Below are 18,341 nucleotides of genomic sequence, written 5' to 3'. Positions count from 1 at the left end.
CTTCATTTTTTAAGAGATAAAAGAGAAGTTGCAAAACGGAATAGGAAACCGAGGCTGCTTCCTTCTTCTCAAGTTTTACAAATTCAAACGACTTTACGGGGTTTACACATTTTTTAACAATATAATAAGAATTTCAGAAACATGAGAAGTAATCGTAAATAAGATGTATTCCTTTCAATCACTGTTTTCAACAATTTTAACATCTTTTTTATTCTCTCTCTCTCTCTCTCTCTCTTTCTCTTTGGTTCTTATATATGTGTACTATATCGATCGTAGTTTGTCACAAGTTGATTGCTCTCAGCTTAAAGAGGAATAAAATGAAATTGTTAACGTAAGTACAAACCCACTTTTATGTGCTTTATTAAGTTTATTAAGTGCTAAGGATGTAAACGCAATGAATGTCAAATTGCTGAAATAGTTGCAATCTTTGAGAGATAATACAAAACTCCTAGAACGCAACTCTTCATTGCTAAATTCTCAGCATTGTGTCGTTGACTCTGGAGGAAGTGGTCTTCTCGGAAATAAACTCTTGACGTATTATCGTAAAATACTGCAGCGAAAGTTTACATCTATGATGCAACGAATAGCGCTTGTTTGTTGTCACAAAACAAACAGAAACGAGAACGAGGAATTAATTACTATTCCGTATAAACTCACGTATCTTGATATCATTTTTTCAGAGTTTGAAATGGATAAAATATTAACTCGATGCCAGAGATATCGATCCCTCTGCCAGCAATTTATAAAATATTTAATGCTTCTAACGCGAAACGCGACTGCCTGCCAGTTTGTACGCGACTAAACGAAAAATGAAATAAGAGAACGAAAAAGAGCGGAATGTAAGTGCAGAGCTATGGAGAACCAAAACTCGCTAAGTAATTACAGTTGGATGACTTCCCGCGAGAATTCTTGACCTAGACGAAGAATGGTGCACGAAACCTTTTATCTATATAACTTTTCGATTATTAATTTTCTCTAACAGTTCGATTTGGAAAAGATATGCAAATTTGAATGAATAATGATCATACCGTTTTTGAAATAGTTCAATTTATACAAAATTTTAATACGGTTCAATATTGTTATTTCTCTTCATCGATACCGAGAGTATACCGAGTTCTCTCTCAATTATTATTTCTTAATTAAATTTATCTTCATCAATGTTGAGGATATTAAACTCCTCTTCAATTATTTGTATTTCTTAATTAAACGATTAAACTATCAAATATCAATGTTATTCAACAAATAGCTTTTACTGAATTTCCAGTTTTCACATCTTTATGACATTTGTATATTTTTCACACGTTTAACTTCTTTCTATACTCAGATTACCTTACGCCAGTAACGAATATAAATTTCACAACTATTTCGTAACTTTCTATCTCTTGATTATTTTTTAATTGCTGTTCAATGAACTATAAACAACATCTGTAACGAAAAACATTTAGCAGAAAGATAGTTTGCAATTGTAAAAGAAAAGAACAAAGAAGAAACTTGACAGATAAACGTATAAATGCTCAGGAAAATGTAATTGTACCGATCTGTATGGATTTCCTTTGATCCTCATTAAGTGGACAAACCGATATTACGATTATCGAAATTATTGTCGCAGCAGTCTGCACCTCTGATAGAAAGTGAACATATTTGCGTACGTATTTGCAAGCTATTGGAACAGACCACAACCTGGGTTTGCCATTACATCCGCAAGGCAAACGGAACAAGCTACCGAAGGAAACTTGAAAGAGTAAACCAAACAAACCGCGTAGAATCACGTTGCTTTTAAATTGCAAATAGAATTTGTATCGTAAAGAAAATTTACTCACATATATAAACAATAGTCTTTACTTCTACAATAACGTCTTATATCATCGTATCATAATGAAAATACGTGGTTTATTGCACGATAGATGAGAGCAATTTTCGTATTAAAAATAACAATATTAGTAATATTGGTTAAAGTATTATATTCGTGTGTATAAATTCTATTATGTAAATTGAATTTCTCTAACGAATGTAAATTGAGAGTGAAATAAAAGCAAGGCTGTTGGACGATCTATAAGCCAACTTATGGAAAATCTGATATCGACAAACGGCTCTTTCTGTTTAAAATATCGACTTTTATGAATCCATTTAGATTTAATGTTTTTCGTTTGGACGCAGCTGATAAAGAAAGTAATTATTTTGCATTTCTTTTCGCAAATATTTTTTTTTTTTTTTAGGAAATGGAAAAGAAGGCGAGATATATACTTGCGTATGATGGTATTACATGCAACAAATTTTATAGCCATTCTATTTATAAATGTAATAGTAACAGTTAATTAAAAATTTCATTCAATGTCCGCTTTCAATATATCTACCTTGTAAAACATTAAATCATTTGCAGAAAGAGGTATAAGTTAATATCTTACATAACGTCTTTGACGTTTAATTGCTAATGTAAAAGCAAGTGACATTTTTCTTGAATTGAAAACATTCGTTAAGGTTCTTACTCTTTCATAGACGATTAAATATCAAGGGACTCTGATGAAAAAGCGAATGCAAATGCAAATCCCGGAGTACGCGCTGATTCCTTTCTAACGAAAAATTGAAAATTGCATCGAATAAACGGGAAATTACACTGAATAGAAGAAAGAACACATGTGCAACCCCCAGATAGTTCGTATTTTTGCCACTATTCCAACTGTATACTCTCTCAGATTAAATGAAAATAATATTTGTCAAGTTACTGCACCGTAAAAGTAAATCCAATGCAACTTTTCGTTTAATAACACATATCTTTTTGGATTTTTTACCATCAGTGCCCTTACTCAAACGTTGGAGCTGTTGAAACTTTCTGTTAAACTGTATCGCTGAAGCAAAACTTGAAACTTCTCTCAAAGATCAATAGTATTTTGTAATAAGAAGTAAAACTGATTTAAATATTAATTCAAGACACTTTTTTTCTTTTAAATAAAATTATTGAACGTGAAAACGTAGACAGTGTCTCGGTATTTACCTAAGCAATATTGAGAGAAGCGAGACACCCGGTTTATCACTGTCAGCTTGAAGGTACAGCAGACGGAAGAAGAAGAGAGGAGAAGCGAGTGGGCGGACAAGTGGAGTAAATCTACGGCTCGTTTAAGACGGAAACATTCTCAAGACAATTGAATTCATTGTCTCCTGAAGAACGTTCCGGCAACAGAAGGGCGTAAGCATTTCTTCCAGATACTCGTAATTATCACCTTGTAATTGATTCGACAAATATCGACATTTATCTTTTGCACAGACAGACGCAACAAATAAAAAACCTTCAAAAATATTTTGAGAAATCCTCCAGTTTCGCTTAATACAGTTTAAACAAAATTCTTTTACGAGCTAGACCGTTGGATAAATGCAATTCCCACAGTTATAAACACATTCTTTTCACGGGAGAGACCCGCATCACGAGAAAATAACGTGGCAAAAAACAAGTAAAATGGTCGGTATAAATGTTTTCTTTTATCCAATCGGCGTACACAATTGTTTGCTGCTGTGTAAAACGAATGCAGAACTGAAAATCGTATAACGCATTGATTGCGTTCTTTCGAGTCTCTGTACGCTGCGCTAGTCTGATCACACCGATTAAAACTCATCGATGCTCCTGATTGTTCCATTTACCATCCTGCTTTCATTGCTGACGAAATATTATCTAGAACAATCAGAGAATTATTTGTATTCGTTATGCTGACCATTATACACAACGTTTCCCCTCTGTAAGCCTGAAACTTTATCGTATCAAACGGTCAACGATCGAACACAATACCTTGGACTACCTTAGGCCACGTTAGGCAAACTTTAGTCACCGTTTCCATTATTTCCTTTATTCTTTCGTCATTCTCGCTATTGGTAATTCTTACAGGCACTCGTTCTACCGTTTGCTTTTACGTATATAATCTTCGACCTGGTCTTCGGTATCTGAATTGACAGGCCGCTATCCTAATAGAAGAATCTGCTACTTCGATAGAGCTGATGGACCGTAAAGTGCTTTAGTCCACTGGCAGACCCCAAACTGGCAGATTTTCTTCAATTCGTTCCTTTTTTTTCTTTTTTCATTCTTTGCAATGTATCGCCAATCGGCGCGATCGAAGAGTTACGAGCGTCCCTATGCACCTTGACACTTCGACTGGACTTTCATGATTTCAAGAATACACGTGTCAAAGAGCCAGTACTCCGAGGTGCTTTAATACTATGTCCCGCAGCTTCCGTGGCAGTCCAAGGCATCTCGCATGACCCTCTGGTTTCTGATGCATATTTCACGCTTCTGGATATATCTGAAGCTTCTTCTGCGGGTTCTAGGTGGTTGAAGTCGTATCTTGCGGTTTTCGGTTGGTCTTGGCTGACCCGCAGTCCCTGCGGTAGGTTGAGTATTGTTTCACGTTTCCGGTGCCCTACTGTTTGTCGTTGCATATGCATGTTCTGTATGTTTTACATATGCATTGTGAATGTCTGCTTGTCTCTTATTGTTCTTATGCTATGAAAAATGTATGAGGAATCTTTTAGCTTTCCGTAATGTTAGTCATCGTGGTATTCGTCCGTTGGCGTACTTCATATCTATTTCAAAGTTCCTGATTGAACCATATTATATTATAATTTATATGTTATAATTATATTTTAATTTATGGATTTACCGATGGACCAAGTCTTCAGATTGACACATATTGTCTATAATTATTGGAAATTTCGGATTTGATTGACGGATTTGATGGTCGTAAAGGGCATAATTTAACAGGATGCAGGAAAATTACACGGTTTATGGCATGGCGTGCGATATTAGAATTATTCAAATCGCAAGAGAATTAAAAGTTGCGTATTAATAAACTTCTATATTAATGTTGCCTCCTACTTCTATTTCCATCGAGTCTCCGATATTTTGAAGAGTCTTCTCAGACATAGCAAGCTTTTTTCTCTGGCTCTTTAAAGTTCCGGATAATCGAACGTAATATTTCCCAGAAAACGACAGTTTGATATGACAGCAGTTGTCTCGGAAACATTGTCTCCTTTAAACCGTAACGATAAATTGATTTAAAAAGAATAAGAGGAAAAATATACGGCACCATCCTTTGGTATTGCACAAAGTATACTTATCACTCTTTATTTGCCTTGCACAGTATCCTCTTTGCAGCGACGTATTTTACGAAATAAATGTACCGACGATTATAAAACTTTTATTAAAAATATTTCAATTTTTACATTCCGCTGAATTGGTTACGTTTCCTTGACACTTCTTCACGCTCATTTTTATACGCTTATAACGAATCTAAATGCACAAATAAATAAATACAGAGTATTCTCCCTCTAATATTTAAGCAACGAAACAAATTAATTTCTATTTAGAGCTTCGTAGTTGTATTTATAGAAAAATTCGTTTGCCCATAGTTCACTGACCATAAATTATTCGAAATTTATAACGCATCGTTCGAGAATAATTTCTCTCCTCTTCTCCGCTTCGTTTAATCGCAACGAACAAGATTTTTAATAATTCCCAGTAGCCGTGATGATAAAAATTGTTCGGTATCGCTCGACTCCTCGTTAGAATTCATAATTTCAGTTTATCCTCTCGACTACTGCAAACTCTTTTGCCGTACCGCAGTTTCTTAGTACCAATTTTTCCTCGCAAATTCTCCATTAAATTTCTCCATACCATCCGCAAAAACTCCGTAGCCATCTCCTCGTTTATCTCCATTTCTCTCTCTCCACAATTTGCGTAAAAGAACGGCTGGAATGCAATTTATAGCGCACGGAGCAGCTTCGACGAATGGGGAAAAAATGTTTCGAACGGTTTTTCAATGGACTCACGTTCAGTGGCCAGTCATTTGGAGCGGTTTTCTCGGACATTATTTTATATAAACCATTCTAGCATAGCCCGATAAAATGATCGGATAACTGTCGAGGGGACAATAACTATGCACGGTGTGCTGTACGATATGCATCCGGAAATTGTATCCCGCAACTCCTGGCTCTCTTTCGTGTAGTTATATCCGCGAATGTAAATTTGTTTTAAGCTGCTATTTCCGTTTCGCAGAGGGCGCAATTATGTTCTTAACGCGCGAGTTGTCAATGTCGATCAGCGAACAATTTTTCTATAATGTACGTATTTTCAATAATACATAACGCTACTTTTCTTTGAACATCGAATGGTAAATTTTACATTCGTTCCAGATATCATTGCAGTCACCTTTCGAGCTAAATTTTGAAGTAAAAAAATATCGAACTAAATCGAAGAGTAATAATTTGCATGAACTCGATTTATAGAAATTTCATCGAGGAGCTAATAAAATTAAAAATATCGAAGCATCGATGAAAAATTGACGAAGGCTTTGCCGAAAATTGGTTTTTCATATTAAAAAGAGGCATTTTTTATTGAGCTAAAGCGATTGAAATTGTTAAAAGCGGATATCACTTCCGGTTGATTGAATTTGCTGGTAAATAATTAACGAGAGGAGAAGAAGCATCGACAATATTCCTATATTACTACGAGGAACCTGATATTTTTTTTGTGAAAGAAATATACTCCATCAGTCCCCCTTTTAAAAATGATAGTTGCTTAAAATAACACGTTCCAGCCGATATGTAGATCAACGACCCTATCTTTCAGAACGATGTTGTTACACAATTATCCATATGAGAGTGAATAAAATTGAAATACACCGCGTTGCCGTACTTTTAACGAGATTAGTATCAGGCATTAATACTATAAATATATTTATAAAGAGAGACATTCGATTTTTCTACTTTCAAAATTTAATCTCGTTATACGCTACGTAAGGTAAATTGTTTTAATTTAGCTTAAAAAATTATTTTATCGTACGCTTCTCTCGCAATTCATTCATTGGTGATTATTATGCGTTACAAAAAACGTTTGTAAATGTTGCTTTATGGGAAGTAATCTCAGATGCACGTTTTCGAGTAATTTTTATCTTCCTACCATCGTTATTTTATGATTATTATAGTCGAGACTGCCTTGATCGTCTTTTCGGTAAAATCGTCGAATGGAAAGAGACGTTTAACATTTATGAAGGAATTACTTCACAGCAAGTGCTTTTTGAGTTAATCGACAGGCGAGCCGCGCCGCACGAATCGATGAACCGCGTCTCGTTTTCAGTTTACCTGATAATAAGCAGGATATTTCGCGGATATTCGATACTCTTGCAAGCCCCAGCTGATCCTCATTCAACCCATTCTTACGATATGTATGTTGGTTTTAGCCCGTGGAGATTGATATTCCTAACATTCGTTGAAACGGCTGGCTTTACGGCAGCTTTCGCGTTGAAACCTGCCCTCTTCTTTCGTTTCAAACTCTCCGAGCCTTCCATTTCCATTCTCTCTTCCGATCTCTTTCTACGTTTTCTTCGACCTCGTTTTTTCTCTCTTCAAGCCTCTTTTATCACTCCGCGTAACTCCGTGTGCGATTATTTTTTTCAAAGATTATTTACAATGCTTTAAAAGAATTCATTACATCGCGATCTTAAATCGTGAAATTAAATCTTTTCATTATATTTCGATAAAGATCTTTCTTGCTTTACGTTACATTTTGTTTGCACCGCGATTTCTTTGTTCTTTAATGGCTTTCTTTCCATTAAATTACGAATATTCTCGATTGTTCCCCCCGCTCGTTATCTTCCACCTTTTATTTGCTGGACCTTCGCGGTTCTTTGTCCATTGTCTTATCCTCGTACGGATACCACGCGTTGATTATCTTCCTCGTTTCTTAGTCCAATTATTTCCTCAACTTTGTCGCTCCTTTGCGACTCTTTTCCCTCTCTCTCATTTACCTTTCAATTACGTACAGTAGGTATTATTTTTCTTACCTTATTTACTGAAATATCATCCACCATTCGCTTTTTATACGAATACATTTGATACTTTTAATTATCCACCTCCATAAGTTTATTTATTGGAAGAAAATAACAAGCGTAAACATGTCAACGCGTTTTTACGTTGTTCTACGTATACGATGTACGTATCACCAATTTATTTTTACAACAACAAAACTACGCAGTGCTCAAAGATTTTAATTAATTTATTAATTATCTTTTGACCGGTTTCGCTACTAGAATCTCGTTTCTTTCGTTTGCAAACAATCAGCCAAAGCTATTACTTAGTCTCGTAAGATAATTCGTTCGTATCGTGGCACGTACCGTTACGACTTGCAAATTTCGTTATTATTTATTACATTAGTCGAAGAGATCGTGAAAGTAGCAAGGATGCCAGAAATGATCTGCCTAGCATTGCACTCTCGAAATGCCGTGTTTCCAATAAACCATGTCGGAACACGATCGATCACGTGAAATTCAAGCATGCCCGCCATTTTCTAAGAGCTTCCGAGCGTTTCCACGAACGAACAATGCGACCGCGGAGCTGAAAGTAAATCCCTGCTCAAAGAGGGGGTCACGAGCGTTCGATTTCCAAAAAAAAAAAAAAAAAGACAAAAGGAGAGACAAAAATAGCTGGTCGATGAAGAGAAGCACGTTTTAAGACGGGCAGGGTTATTGCTGGCCTCGTTTCATATTCGCTTTCGTGCGTTTCCTTATTTTTCATCGTTCGGCCGGAACGTGGAAGCGAGACAATTTAGCAGAGAGGAGAATGTCACTTTAATCTCGTTGGCCTTAATTATAAGACCGGCGGTACGCGCTTCGAAGCGATGAATAATATCGTTAGTCGATAATAACCGGTAGACGGGCCCCGTGAGGGGAAAACGAGCAGGAGGATGTTTAATAATTTGCAGTTCGGCCTCGCTGAGCTGGAAAAATGGCCGTGCGTGGAATTATTATATCCCTGGCGGTCTTCTACGTTTGCTCGCTGCGGCGAGCTGCCTTTACAATTTACGGGAAATGGAATTTTCTGCTGAACGATCCCGCGGGATTCCTGATCGGGAAGCCTTGCTAAAAAGGATATCGTTTATCACGATGATCCCCTTAGCGTTGTTTTGCGATCGTATGCCCCGCGAAAAATTTACTTCGCCTCGTTCTTCTGACGAATGAACCTGTCTCGATGGCAACTCTCTGCCTTCGCTCAAGTTTTATTCGGTTTTATTAACACCACGCTGATCCGCTACCTTCGCAGCGATACAGAACGTTTCCTTGATTTAAATAAATTTTATAACTTTCATTCGCGTGTAATTTAGTTATAGAAACTTAAATAAAGAAATTTCTTATACTTCTCACACATATATGTATCAGTAGGTAACTTATTTAGAGTATCGTAGTATTTTGTTTAACGTTATATGTATCTGTATTTCAATGTCATTCGTTTCCTGCGTATTTATTTCATCGCCGATTAAATTTTCGCTAGGCTCTGAAATTTTCGTTTCATTTTGTACAATTCGAGACGATAGGAAATAGAATAAAAGAATAAAGCAAGCAAAACACGAAACATTAACAGTCTCGGGGTAAAATCCGAAATCTTGTCGTAAAGATGTCGACGTTTAGAGAGCGGCATATGCTGCGCCGTTTCCGGTGTGCTTCCGCAAAGCATCTCCTCGGTTTACTAGGATAGAGCTTTGCCGGCTGAACAAGACTACTCCGAGAGATTTCACTGGATTCGTCGAACTCGCATATTTTTCGATCCTCTTTGCTTTTGCCTCGCGATGCTCCTATTCTTGGCGCGTTCCTCTTACCAACCCGTGAAGAAACTCAGGCGCAGCCACAGTCGTTGCGTTTGTACTTCCATATATAGGGTGTATAAAAATAAGCGATCGATATTTATGTACATCGTTCGTAAATATCAGGGTACTTTTTGTCATAAGACGTGATAATTCGTTTAGACGGTTAGACGCGCGAGGTAACTAGGAAAAAATTTGTATAAAATGTATTCGTACGAGTCAGGAGAGTCATTTTATCGCTTGATCTGATTGGCAAAGCGGCGTACGAATTGGACGCGAAGCTCGGGGATATTTTCTTAAAGTCTCGATTAAAATTTGGAATTGCAAGGGAAAATTGAATAACGCGTGTGGTAGGATCGATTAAAAAACAACGATCGTGAGCTGTAGTAGATATAAAAATTGGAGGAGAAATTCACCGTTATTACAGATTTTTATCGAAACGTTAATACACATTCGTATGAATTCTTTATTCGTTTTATATTCTTTGACCTTTGTCTAAATTAAAATTTAAACCAAACAATAATCGTTATAAGTTTTAACAAGTTCCGCTTGTGACGTTAAGCTCGCTTTTCGTAAGTGTTCCTGTTGAGAATTTTGGATCTTAATAGCCGAAATAATGGTATAGGAACACTAAATTTACACTTGGAATTTATATTAGAATAGTTATATATTTATTTGATAAACGATTTCAAAGATATTCATCGATACCCACTTGTACGCGTCTCTGCACTTTCTTCCATAACCGACTGTTGACCGATCGAACAGTTTACATTTATTTGTTTTCGAGACACCGCGCACACACATGCTTCTACACACTGATATTCACATATAAGTGTCACTGCTACGCATCTAATCTAGTCTAGCACATAAAATTATACATATCTCAATAGTTCCAATTACTAGAGTTATAAGAAGAACGAGGTGTGAGTAAAATAGAAAGAAACGTCTGTCGGCTGATTCATCGACTCGTACTACTTCCACTGTAATTCTATCGTAATATTAGGTCGTCCGAAAAGTTTCTTTCGTTTTATAAGGAAATAATGGATTCCGTTTTATATTATTTTATCGAATTACGTATGATCCATTTTGTTCTATCAAAATAAAGATCACAACGTTTGATAGATTACGTTTCGTGTTTGTATAAAGACGCATCGTTGTAAAATACGTGTCTGTAAAAGAAAGACACTTTTCGGACGACCAACCTAAGCCAATCCTCCGCTTCTCAAAATGACCTCTTTTACACGGTTCGTGACATTAAAACGCGTCAAATAAAATACGACGAACATCGAGCCAAGATGAATTCGTTATCACGCGATGGCCAGAACTATGTGAAACAGGAACGATGCTTACTTCAGGAAAGAAACATGCAATTTCATAATGTAGAAATGCGTGTGATTGAAATCTGTTTTACTGCGACTACCTGTAACGTGAAAAACGAATAAAAGCCTGTTGGAATACAACGATATTTCACGCATAGGCATAAGTACCCTTACACAGACACCCACACAGGCATTTGAACAGGACACTTACACAGGTCGTACTCGTTACTGTATAGAGAGTGGGGTTCAAAGTATTTAAGGGATCATGTGTCACTACCTAAGTCTAGTCTGAGAGTAACTGGCCAACGATCATCAATTCTTCCATACGTTGTTAATTATATCACTCGTTTCTATACATCAGGTTCTGTAGTTCTGTTTAATAAACGTCACTGAATATTATTTTAATACAAACATTGTGTTTTCTACAGATTATTAATATTAACTTTAAGATTAAATTGTAACAAAGCCAAATGTAGAAAACATGGGCGCTAACTTAAAATTTCCATCGAATCGTTCGCTTCGTTTTATTAGGTCGTCCGAAAAGTTCCTTTCGTTTTATAAGGAAATAATGGATGCACAATATTTTCCGTTTTATATTATTTTATCGAATTACCTATGATCCATTTTGTTCTATCAAAATAAAGATCACAACGTTTGATAGATTACATTTCGTGTTTGTATAAAGACGCATCGTTGTAAAACACGTGTCTGTAAAAGAAAGACACTTTTTGGACAACCTGATACAATTGACTTGTTCGTAACTTGAAAAATCAGCTTCTCAATAATTTTTATACCTCGATTTTCCTCGTCGTCTCGGTGTCTAGAATCGCATGTTATAAATACCACCCTCCTTTTTTAACGCCCTATACGTACACGCGCGTATATATACGTGTAAGTACATAGATGATCGCGTTGATGTGTGTGGTGTTGGTCGAATGTTGTATACGCATCGTGTAGGGTGTGTATCGAGGTTGAGAAGACGGAGGATAGTAGTGGTGGAAGGTATCGCAATGCTTGGAATGTTTAATACCGGCGCAACGACACGGCACGGAGAAATGGCCGACTTCAGCCACGGAATAAATCTCGTGGAATCATACCTACCTGACGCCATTTTTTGCCTGCCAGCAAACGCCCACTTGAAAATTTTTCAGGCTGCCGCCCGAGCGAAAACGCTTATTGCAGCCCGATGCAAGAATATTCTACCCTCTGTTCTCTCGCTCTTCGTCCTCCTTTCGCGCGTTTTAAGAGTCTGTGATTGCTCGATTGCTTCGGCTCTGTCGGATTCCATTATATTCCACGTCAACCTAAAGTTTGTACTGAATTAATCGTGGAGAGAATTAATTCGTTCAACTATAGATCACTGACTGGGGTCGATTTATTTCGTTATACTCAACCGAATGATATTCATTTGCGAAAGAAAGAAAAACATTTACATCGAAGATTTATGATTGAATATTCTACAATTTTATTATTATTTATTTAAAATGAATTAAACAGGAAACGATGGTCATTTAACGTGAACTAAATACAGTAATGTGCTATAATCAAGACGATTAAATAGTTAATTTACGACTCTCGTCACGCTCTCTTTCCACATTCTCACAACGCTGACCACATTCTCTGACTTCTCAACTCACGACTGACTGTTAATTCGTCTTTCTCTCTTAAGCATCCCTTTGTCTTTTCTCATATCCCCACACTGTCTTCACTGTTTTCCGACACTTCCGCAACTATTCGTGGCTATGCTCAGGTAGACCTTTTTTCCGCGCAATTATTTGACCGATGGACCGACGACACATTGATGGGCCTGTCAGCACTCAGGCTTCCTCGCGACATTGTTTATGGTTCACCCGATATTTCTTAGGCCATTTTTCCACGATACTACATTATGTGTATAGTTGTGTTAACTTTTATCACTTAAAATGCGCCGTATTTCGTGTTTCTCCATAATATCACGTCGAATGCCTCAGACTTATCGACACTTATTTATTAGCACGAGATATCTTTCTATTACCAGCTGTTCCCGTCATTACAATTTCCTCACGCGTAATCAAAAATTTGCTAATGTGACAAAAGTTTCAAATTACGTCCCTCGTATCTTCTCGTATCTGTAGCAGAATTAATCTTCCGATACAACGAGGGCGAAATCCTTTACGTATCTCTTTCTATCTTCTCGTCGAAATAAAGATAAAAATAGAGGAGAACTAAGAGGAACAAAAGCTGGAAAACGCGGGTCCATCGGTATTCATAATGCGATTTCGTGTACGTGGCTGGAAGGATCAACGGAAATTTGTTTCGCTCTCGTTTCGCTAGCATCGTAGACTCGCGTCTCGTCGTATCATCGATGCTTCACGGGATTTCGTCGTTCGTTGCTTAATTTTCCGTCAATTATCCGCGCTTACGCTATGCTTATTTCTCGTACTTTCCCGAGAGACAAGACTGTAACAAATTCAACTGTCATTTGAAAATAGAATTAACGCGTTCGTCGCCCAGCGTGATTCGGCTAAGTTTCCTGCGGGGCCCAAATCCGATCGCCGGTACGCAGAACGTTAATACAGCGACAAGCAGGAATTCATCGTTTATGACTTTCGATTCATTGTTTATCGCCTTCGATTCATTATAAAGAAAAGATTATTTATTTCTGAAATGGAGAAAGCGATAAGCTATCCAGCTAGAGTATTCCGAGGGATCTCATGGCAGATATCTCGGATCTTTCATTTAGTCGAGAAGCATACTTGTGAGACGTACATCGGTGTTTTTTTTATCCTCAAAATGTTCAGTAAACAGCGTGAAAATATATTTGAAAGCGAGGAGAGTAGTCATAACGGAGTCTAACTACTTTTCGAAGTGCCTAAAATCACCCCAAATTTTTTTTCTTTTTTTTTTATTTTGGTTTTTTTACAATTTGTCCTGAAGGACATTTGGTAAAGTGTTATATCTTATTGGTGAGGAAAAAAAAATAAAATAAAAATAAATATAGCATGTGGGTGGCTACCCCCAGCGGGGTGCCAGCTTCGTTTTTTTCTAAGTTATATCTTTTATGAGGTCTATTGGGTGTTTCCTTTTTAGTCTTCTTGCGATGTTAAAATCACCCCAAATGTGTTTGGAATGTTTTAAGAATACCATATAATATAGGATAATGTAATATATTATCCAGAATATAAATTAATAAAAAGTATGGTATAATTTGTTTTTAATATTTTTATGTTGTATATCCTACATATAATATCGTATATTTAATTAATTAATTCGAACAAGAAGAGTGTCACCATCATTTGGTGACGAGGCCCCATAGAAGTATACCCGTCGCACATATCTGTGCGACGTGGCGACGAACGTGTTAACTAAGCTTCGATACTGCAAAAGTATAACGTTACGATATAAAACATTTATTTGAAAAAGTCAATATTTCCTTCGAAATTGTAATATGCTCGACCCTTAGGAGCAAGAGTGCAGTTTATTACGAATATTTTAGCCTTCGGATCGTTCCATTCGCGGGAATAACAGTTCATGGAAGCGTTAGTTTGGCCATAGACTTAATCACAGACAGTGAAACACATGATCTTAGCAACGTGTTAGCGAGCGTTTAAGTGACGCAACGAGGCTGTCGTGCTGGTACGCGATGTTTGCCAAGAACGTTTAATTGAGACTGCCGCAAGTGGACTCCGCGGCATGGCAAGTTCGTTAGAATTTCATTAGTAAGTTCAGACGTGGTGGAGTGATTCGCTTTGGAAGGGCCGTCTCCTGTACGTAGACACGTAGCTCCGTCTTCGTATTTACCACGTGTCCACCGTTTTCAACTGTCCCGCGATTTGCATGCGTGTAAGCCGTTAAACGCGTATACTAACGAAGACAGAGAGAGACAGGGAGAGCGAAAGAAAGAGAGAGAGAGAAAGAAAAGAAAGGAGGACAGAACCGGGAGTAACCGTGTTACACGTGTTCTTAGTGGTCTCGCGGTAATTGTTCCCTTTGCACTGCTGCTTCAGCTGAAAAGCACGCGAGTGTTGCGAGCAGTTGAGTGAAGTGGCGAGCAATATAATTGCTCTCGTTGGTCTATTAAGGATGTAAATGTGTGTATTAGCGGAAGAATGTAGCGTAGGTAATAATCGTTCGTCTTAAGGACTTTTTCTTTAGCGTTTCAACGGTTTGAAAGTAGAGGGTGAAGGAAGTAATCGGTGAATAAAAGTACAGTAGAACGAATTGAAGAGGACAAACTATGACAAGTCATAGCTTCCGCCTTTCGCAGAAAAGCGATTTTAAAATTCAATACACTGCCCACTGGATAATTCATACTATTGTTTTATTAAAAAGTATACAAATTATAGAAAAGTACAGGCGCGTTATAAAGCATTGTTTGCCAACGAAATCCCTTGAAAATAATAAACGACGAAGTGAGGATTCCTATTTGTTCAAGGGATAAACTTGTGGCTTATAATCCATATAATTCGTCGCGTTACAAGACGTACTGGTTACTTGATCAATTATACTAGCAGTATACTTGGTTCGCCGCGGTGGCCCGCCACTGACAAACGTACTAACAGGTTTCCGCGTTTCCTTGATAACTTTGTCGTACGGCTCGCTAGAATACGATGGGAATTTGTGGAAGCAACCAGAGTGATTTCCACCGGGTTTCTTTGGGAACGGAACGTAAAGAACACCAGGGCCTATTATTTTAGGCGTGCGATCAACCGGTCGTACGTAGGTAGGTCCAAAATCCTTGTCCTGGTAAGGATTCGGCGAAAAATAATCCAGTGGCGCGCTGGCATTCAGAAATCGACCCGGTTGCGCTGTTGCGTTTAAAAGTAATTAGCGTAGGAAAGAACATTAATTAATATAAAGTAATAAATCTTTTTTTTTCTTTTTGAACGCGCGTGGAACACGACGTAGTATTTTTAGGAAGCTTCTTTATTCAGCGTGACACGCCACAGAGCGGCCGGTACATAATTAATCTACCAGGCTAATAATAATTAAGCGAGCGAAAATCACCGGTTTAGTTAATTCTGCGTGTTTCAAGGCCTCTTTCTTTTCCTTTTAAATTAGTCTCGACAGAAGTTTGAAAGCTCGCATAGAGCACGGTAAAAGAGCGAGGAGAAAGAAAGCAGCTGTCTAAGCGTAGCTAGCTTTCATTTTCCTTCCTCTCTTACGACAAAAATGTAATTAGTTGCACCGGCTTGGGAAACAAAATGCTACCAAAAAGAGAAAAAGAAGAAGCGAAAACGAGGGTGAACGCGGGTCTCCAATCTTCTTCCGCGTTAGAAGCCTTCTGTATATTACCTCGATAATATTGTCTGTCTTGTCTACCGCTGCCAGGGACGAGCAACGAACAAAAAATAAGAAATAAGAAGCGAGACCGACGTGGCAAATACAAAAATTAGAAGATATCCGACGCTGTAGCATACGCTCGTTCGCCAACGTATTTGAACGTTTACTTGAAAGTATCTGTTGTACGAAATTTTGAAATTTCATTTGCACTGTAATAAGTAGAATGTGGATATTTATGCAAATTCGTAATTTTATGAATCCAATTTAAATAACGAAACCTGGATGGAAGTTTGTTTTAGTCGCTAAACATCATGGCCCATGTTACACTTTGGATATTTCATATATTTCTGCGAATCGAGTTCGTTTCATGCATTTTGCAACTTCCAAGTGTCTTGTAAAAAATCCATAAATCCGAAATGTGATAATAAAATATAAACATTATTTTTTTCACATTTGTGTCAAACTGTACCAGTACAATCATAGCAGACACGTTTCCTCACAGTGTGCATGAATTTTCAAAATAATCCATTAGAAAATAAAATCCATTACCTACGCGTTCTTGCGGCGGATCATAAGGATCGTAGGAATACGATGGAAAGGGATTCAAACAAATGTTGGCGTATCCTGGACCACCCAGAGGATTGGGTTTAATCTTCACGTTCGGCAATTCGGGTCTCCGTCCTTCCTTTTTGCGTTCTTCTGGCGCAGTTCTGAAGTAAGTTACTTTCTCGAAACATCCGTGATAATCGCCAGGCGTGGAATGTTTCTTGGCAGGAGAGGGTGGCAACAGAATTCCCCCGATTTTTGCCTTATCGCGTTCCAACTGCGAAACGGTGGATGTATCAGGTTGGCTTCTTTAGCATTGTTGCTAGAACTGCAAAAGCAAGACTCCTCAAACTTCCATATTTAACGTTTTAACGTTTTCCATATTTAAAGTTTTAATACAAGTGTAAATTCCAACCGATAGAAAATTAGATCTGTGATTTTAGATTCTTCAATTTCGAATTGAAACGATATCTCGCTGCACTTTGTAATATTCCTCCATGATTTTAATATATTAAAAGTTTCTTTCGTTTTATAAGAAAATAATGGATGCACGATATTTTCCGTTTTATATTATTTTATCGAATTATCTATGATCCATTTTGTTCTATCAAGATAAAGATTACAACGTTCGACAGATTAGGTTTCGTGTTTGTATAAAGATACGTCGTTGTAAAAGACGTGTCTGTAAAAAAAAAAAACACTTTTCGGACAACCTAATAGTTTCAAATCTGGATTTACAATTCGGAGAATTACGTAAGAAATTTTAGATTTTTCAATTTCAAAATGACTACAGATGCCACACACGTGGAGAAAGACAACGCTGCCGGCGATGAACGAATTCGACCCAATTACATCGTGTGATTACCTGTTCTTTCGCTTCGATGCGCCATGGCTCGTGCAATGCCTCTCCATCAAAAATTCGCACAAATTTCTCCTCAAATAGATCAGTCGATGGCCCCGCCAGCATTTGAGGTCCCTTTTCAATACCTTCGCGAAATTTCACAGGAATTCCCTCGTACTTGTCGAAGGGTGCCGGGGATGGATCGTGGAAATACCCTTCGGAAAATAAAACAGAAGTATCAGCGAGTAAAGGAAGTTCTCATCCATCGACGAAGTATACTTTACCTATTCTATCGAGATCCGTTTTTCCAAATCGTTTGCCCAAAGGTTCCAATATGTATCTCCTTTTCTCCATTGTTGTATCCGATTTGATACTTTAACTTATTTTATTTCGTATCCGAAATACGAATAACCTGAAATTTTATCTGATTTTCGTATGATCCTGAGCGTCAATTGTCCGAACAAACAACAAATTCGTTGATAATTCAATTTTCAACATGGGAAGATCTTTTTATGGGAAAGTTTTTGAAGAAAATGTCTTTTTTACCAGCATCATTTTTAAATCATATTTCATTTAGGCACTTACGAGTTGTTCTTGAAATATTTTGGAAAAGAGAAAAGAGTCTTTAGAGTCCTTCGAACTTTGTTTCGTCGACTTTTAGGAAAATTGAAGCAAAACACGTTTTTCGATAACTGTGCTTGATACATTCGGCACTTTTTCTCGCAGTCAATATTTTATTCATCGCGAAATACTAGAT

At 37.4% G+C, this 18,341-nt stretch overlaps 2 protein-coding genes across 3 annotated transcripts in view; both read right to left on the bottom strand.

Annotated features, from left to right (window-relative positions):
- Window positions 1-220: 220 nt before the first annotated feature.
- LOC132906671 (peroxidasin-like) overlaps window positions 221-18,341 on the bottom strand; it is a 414,173-nt gene continuing 396,052 nt past the window's right edge. The window contains exon 10 of the transcript XR_009658022.1: window positions 221-231. The gene's annotated coding sequence lies outside the window, so the exon portion shown is untranslated. The remainder of the gene's footprint in view (window positions 232-18,341) is intronic.
- LOC132906907 (cilia-and flagella-associated protein 96-like) lies at window positions 14,760-18,153 on the bottom strand. 2 transcript variants are annotated; one of them, XM_060959516.1, is made up of 4 exons: window positions 17,869-18,153; window positions 17,609-17,799; window positions 16,747-17,020; window positions 14,760-15,722 (listed from the first exon to the last, which is right to left on the bottom strand). In XM_060959516.1, the coding sequence occupies exons 1-4, from the start codon at window positions 17,936-17,938 to the stop codon at window positions 15,337-15,339; spliced, it is 921 nt and encodes a 306-aa protein (XP_060815499.1). In that variant the 5' UTR covers window positions 17,939-18,153; the 3' UTR covers window positions 14,760-15,336. The 2 variants fall into 2 exon arrangements, 1 of the variants encoding a protein (XP_060815499.1); XR_009658063.1 differs by lacking the exon at window positions 14,760-15,722 and having other exon boundaries at window positions 16,954-17,071; window positions 17,609-18,153.

This window comes from Bombus pascuorum, chromosome 5 (genome assembly GCF_905332965.1).
Source record: "Bombus pascuorum chromosome 5, iyBomPasc1.1, whole genome shotgun sequence".
Classification (NCBI taxonomy): Eukaryota; Metazoa; Arthropoda; class Insecta; order Hymenoptera; family Apidae; genus Bombus; species Bombus pascuorum.
Note: the sequence above shows the minus strand (reverse complement) of the source record. Positions and strands in the feature narration are given on the sequence as shown.

What these genes read in the sequence shown, in the direction of transcription:
- LOC132906907 (XM_060959516.1), bottom strand. Translation starts at nt 17,938, where the DNA reads ATGGAGAAAAGGAGATACATATTGGAACCTTTGGGCAAACGATTTGGA. An exon ending in GCATCGAAGCGAAAGAACAG is followed by an intron (nt 17,021 to 17,608) that starts GTAATCACACGA and finishes ACCGTTTCGCAG; the next exon opens with TTGGAACGCGATAAGGCAAA. An exon ending in TCCGCCGCAAGAACGCGTAG is followed by an intron (nt 15,723 to 16,746) that starts GTAATGGATTTT and finishes TAAACGCAACAG; the next exon opens with CGCAACCGGGTCGATTTCTG.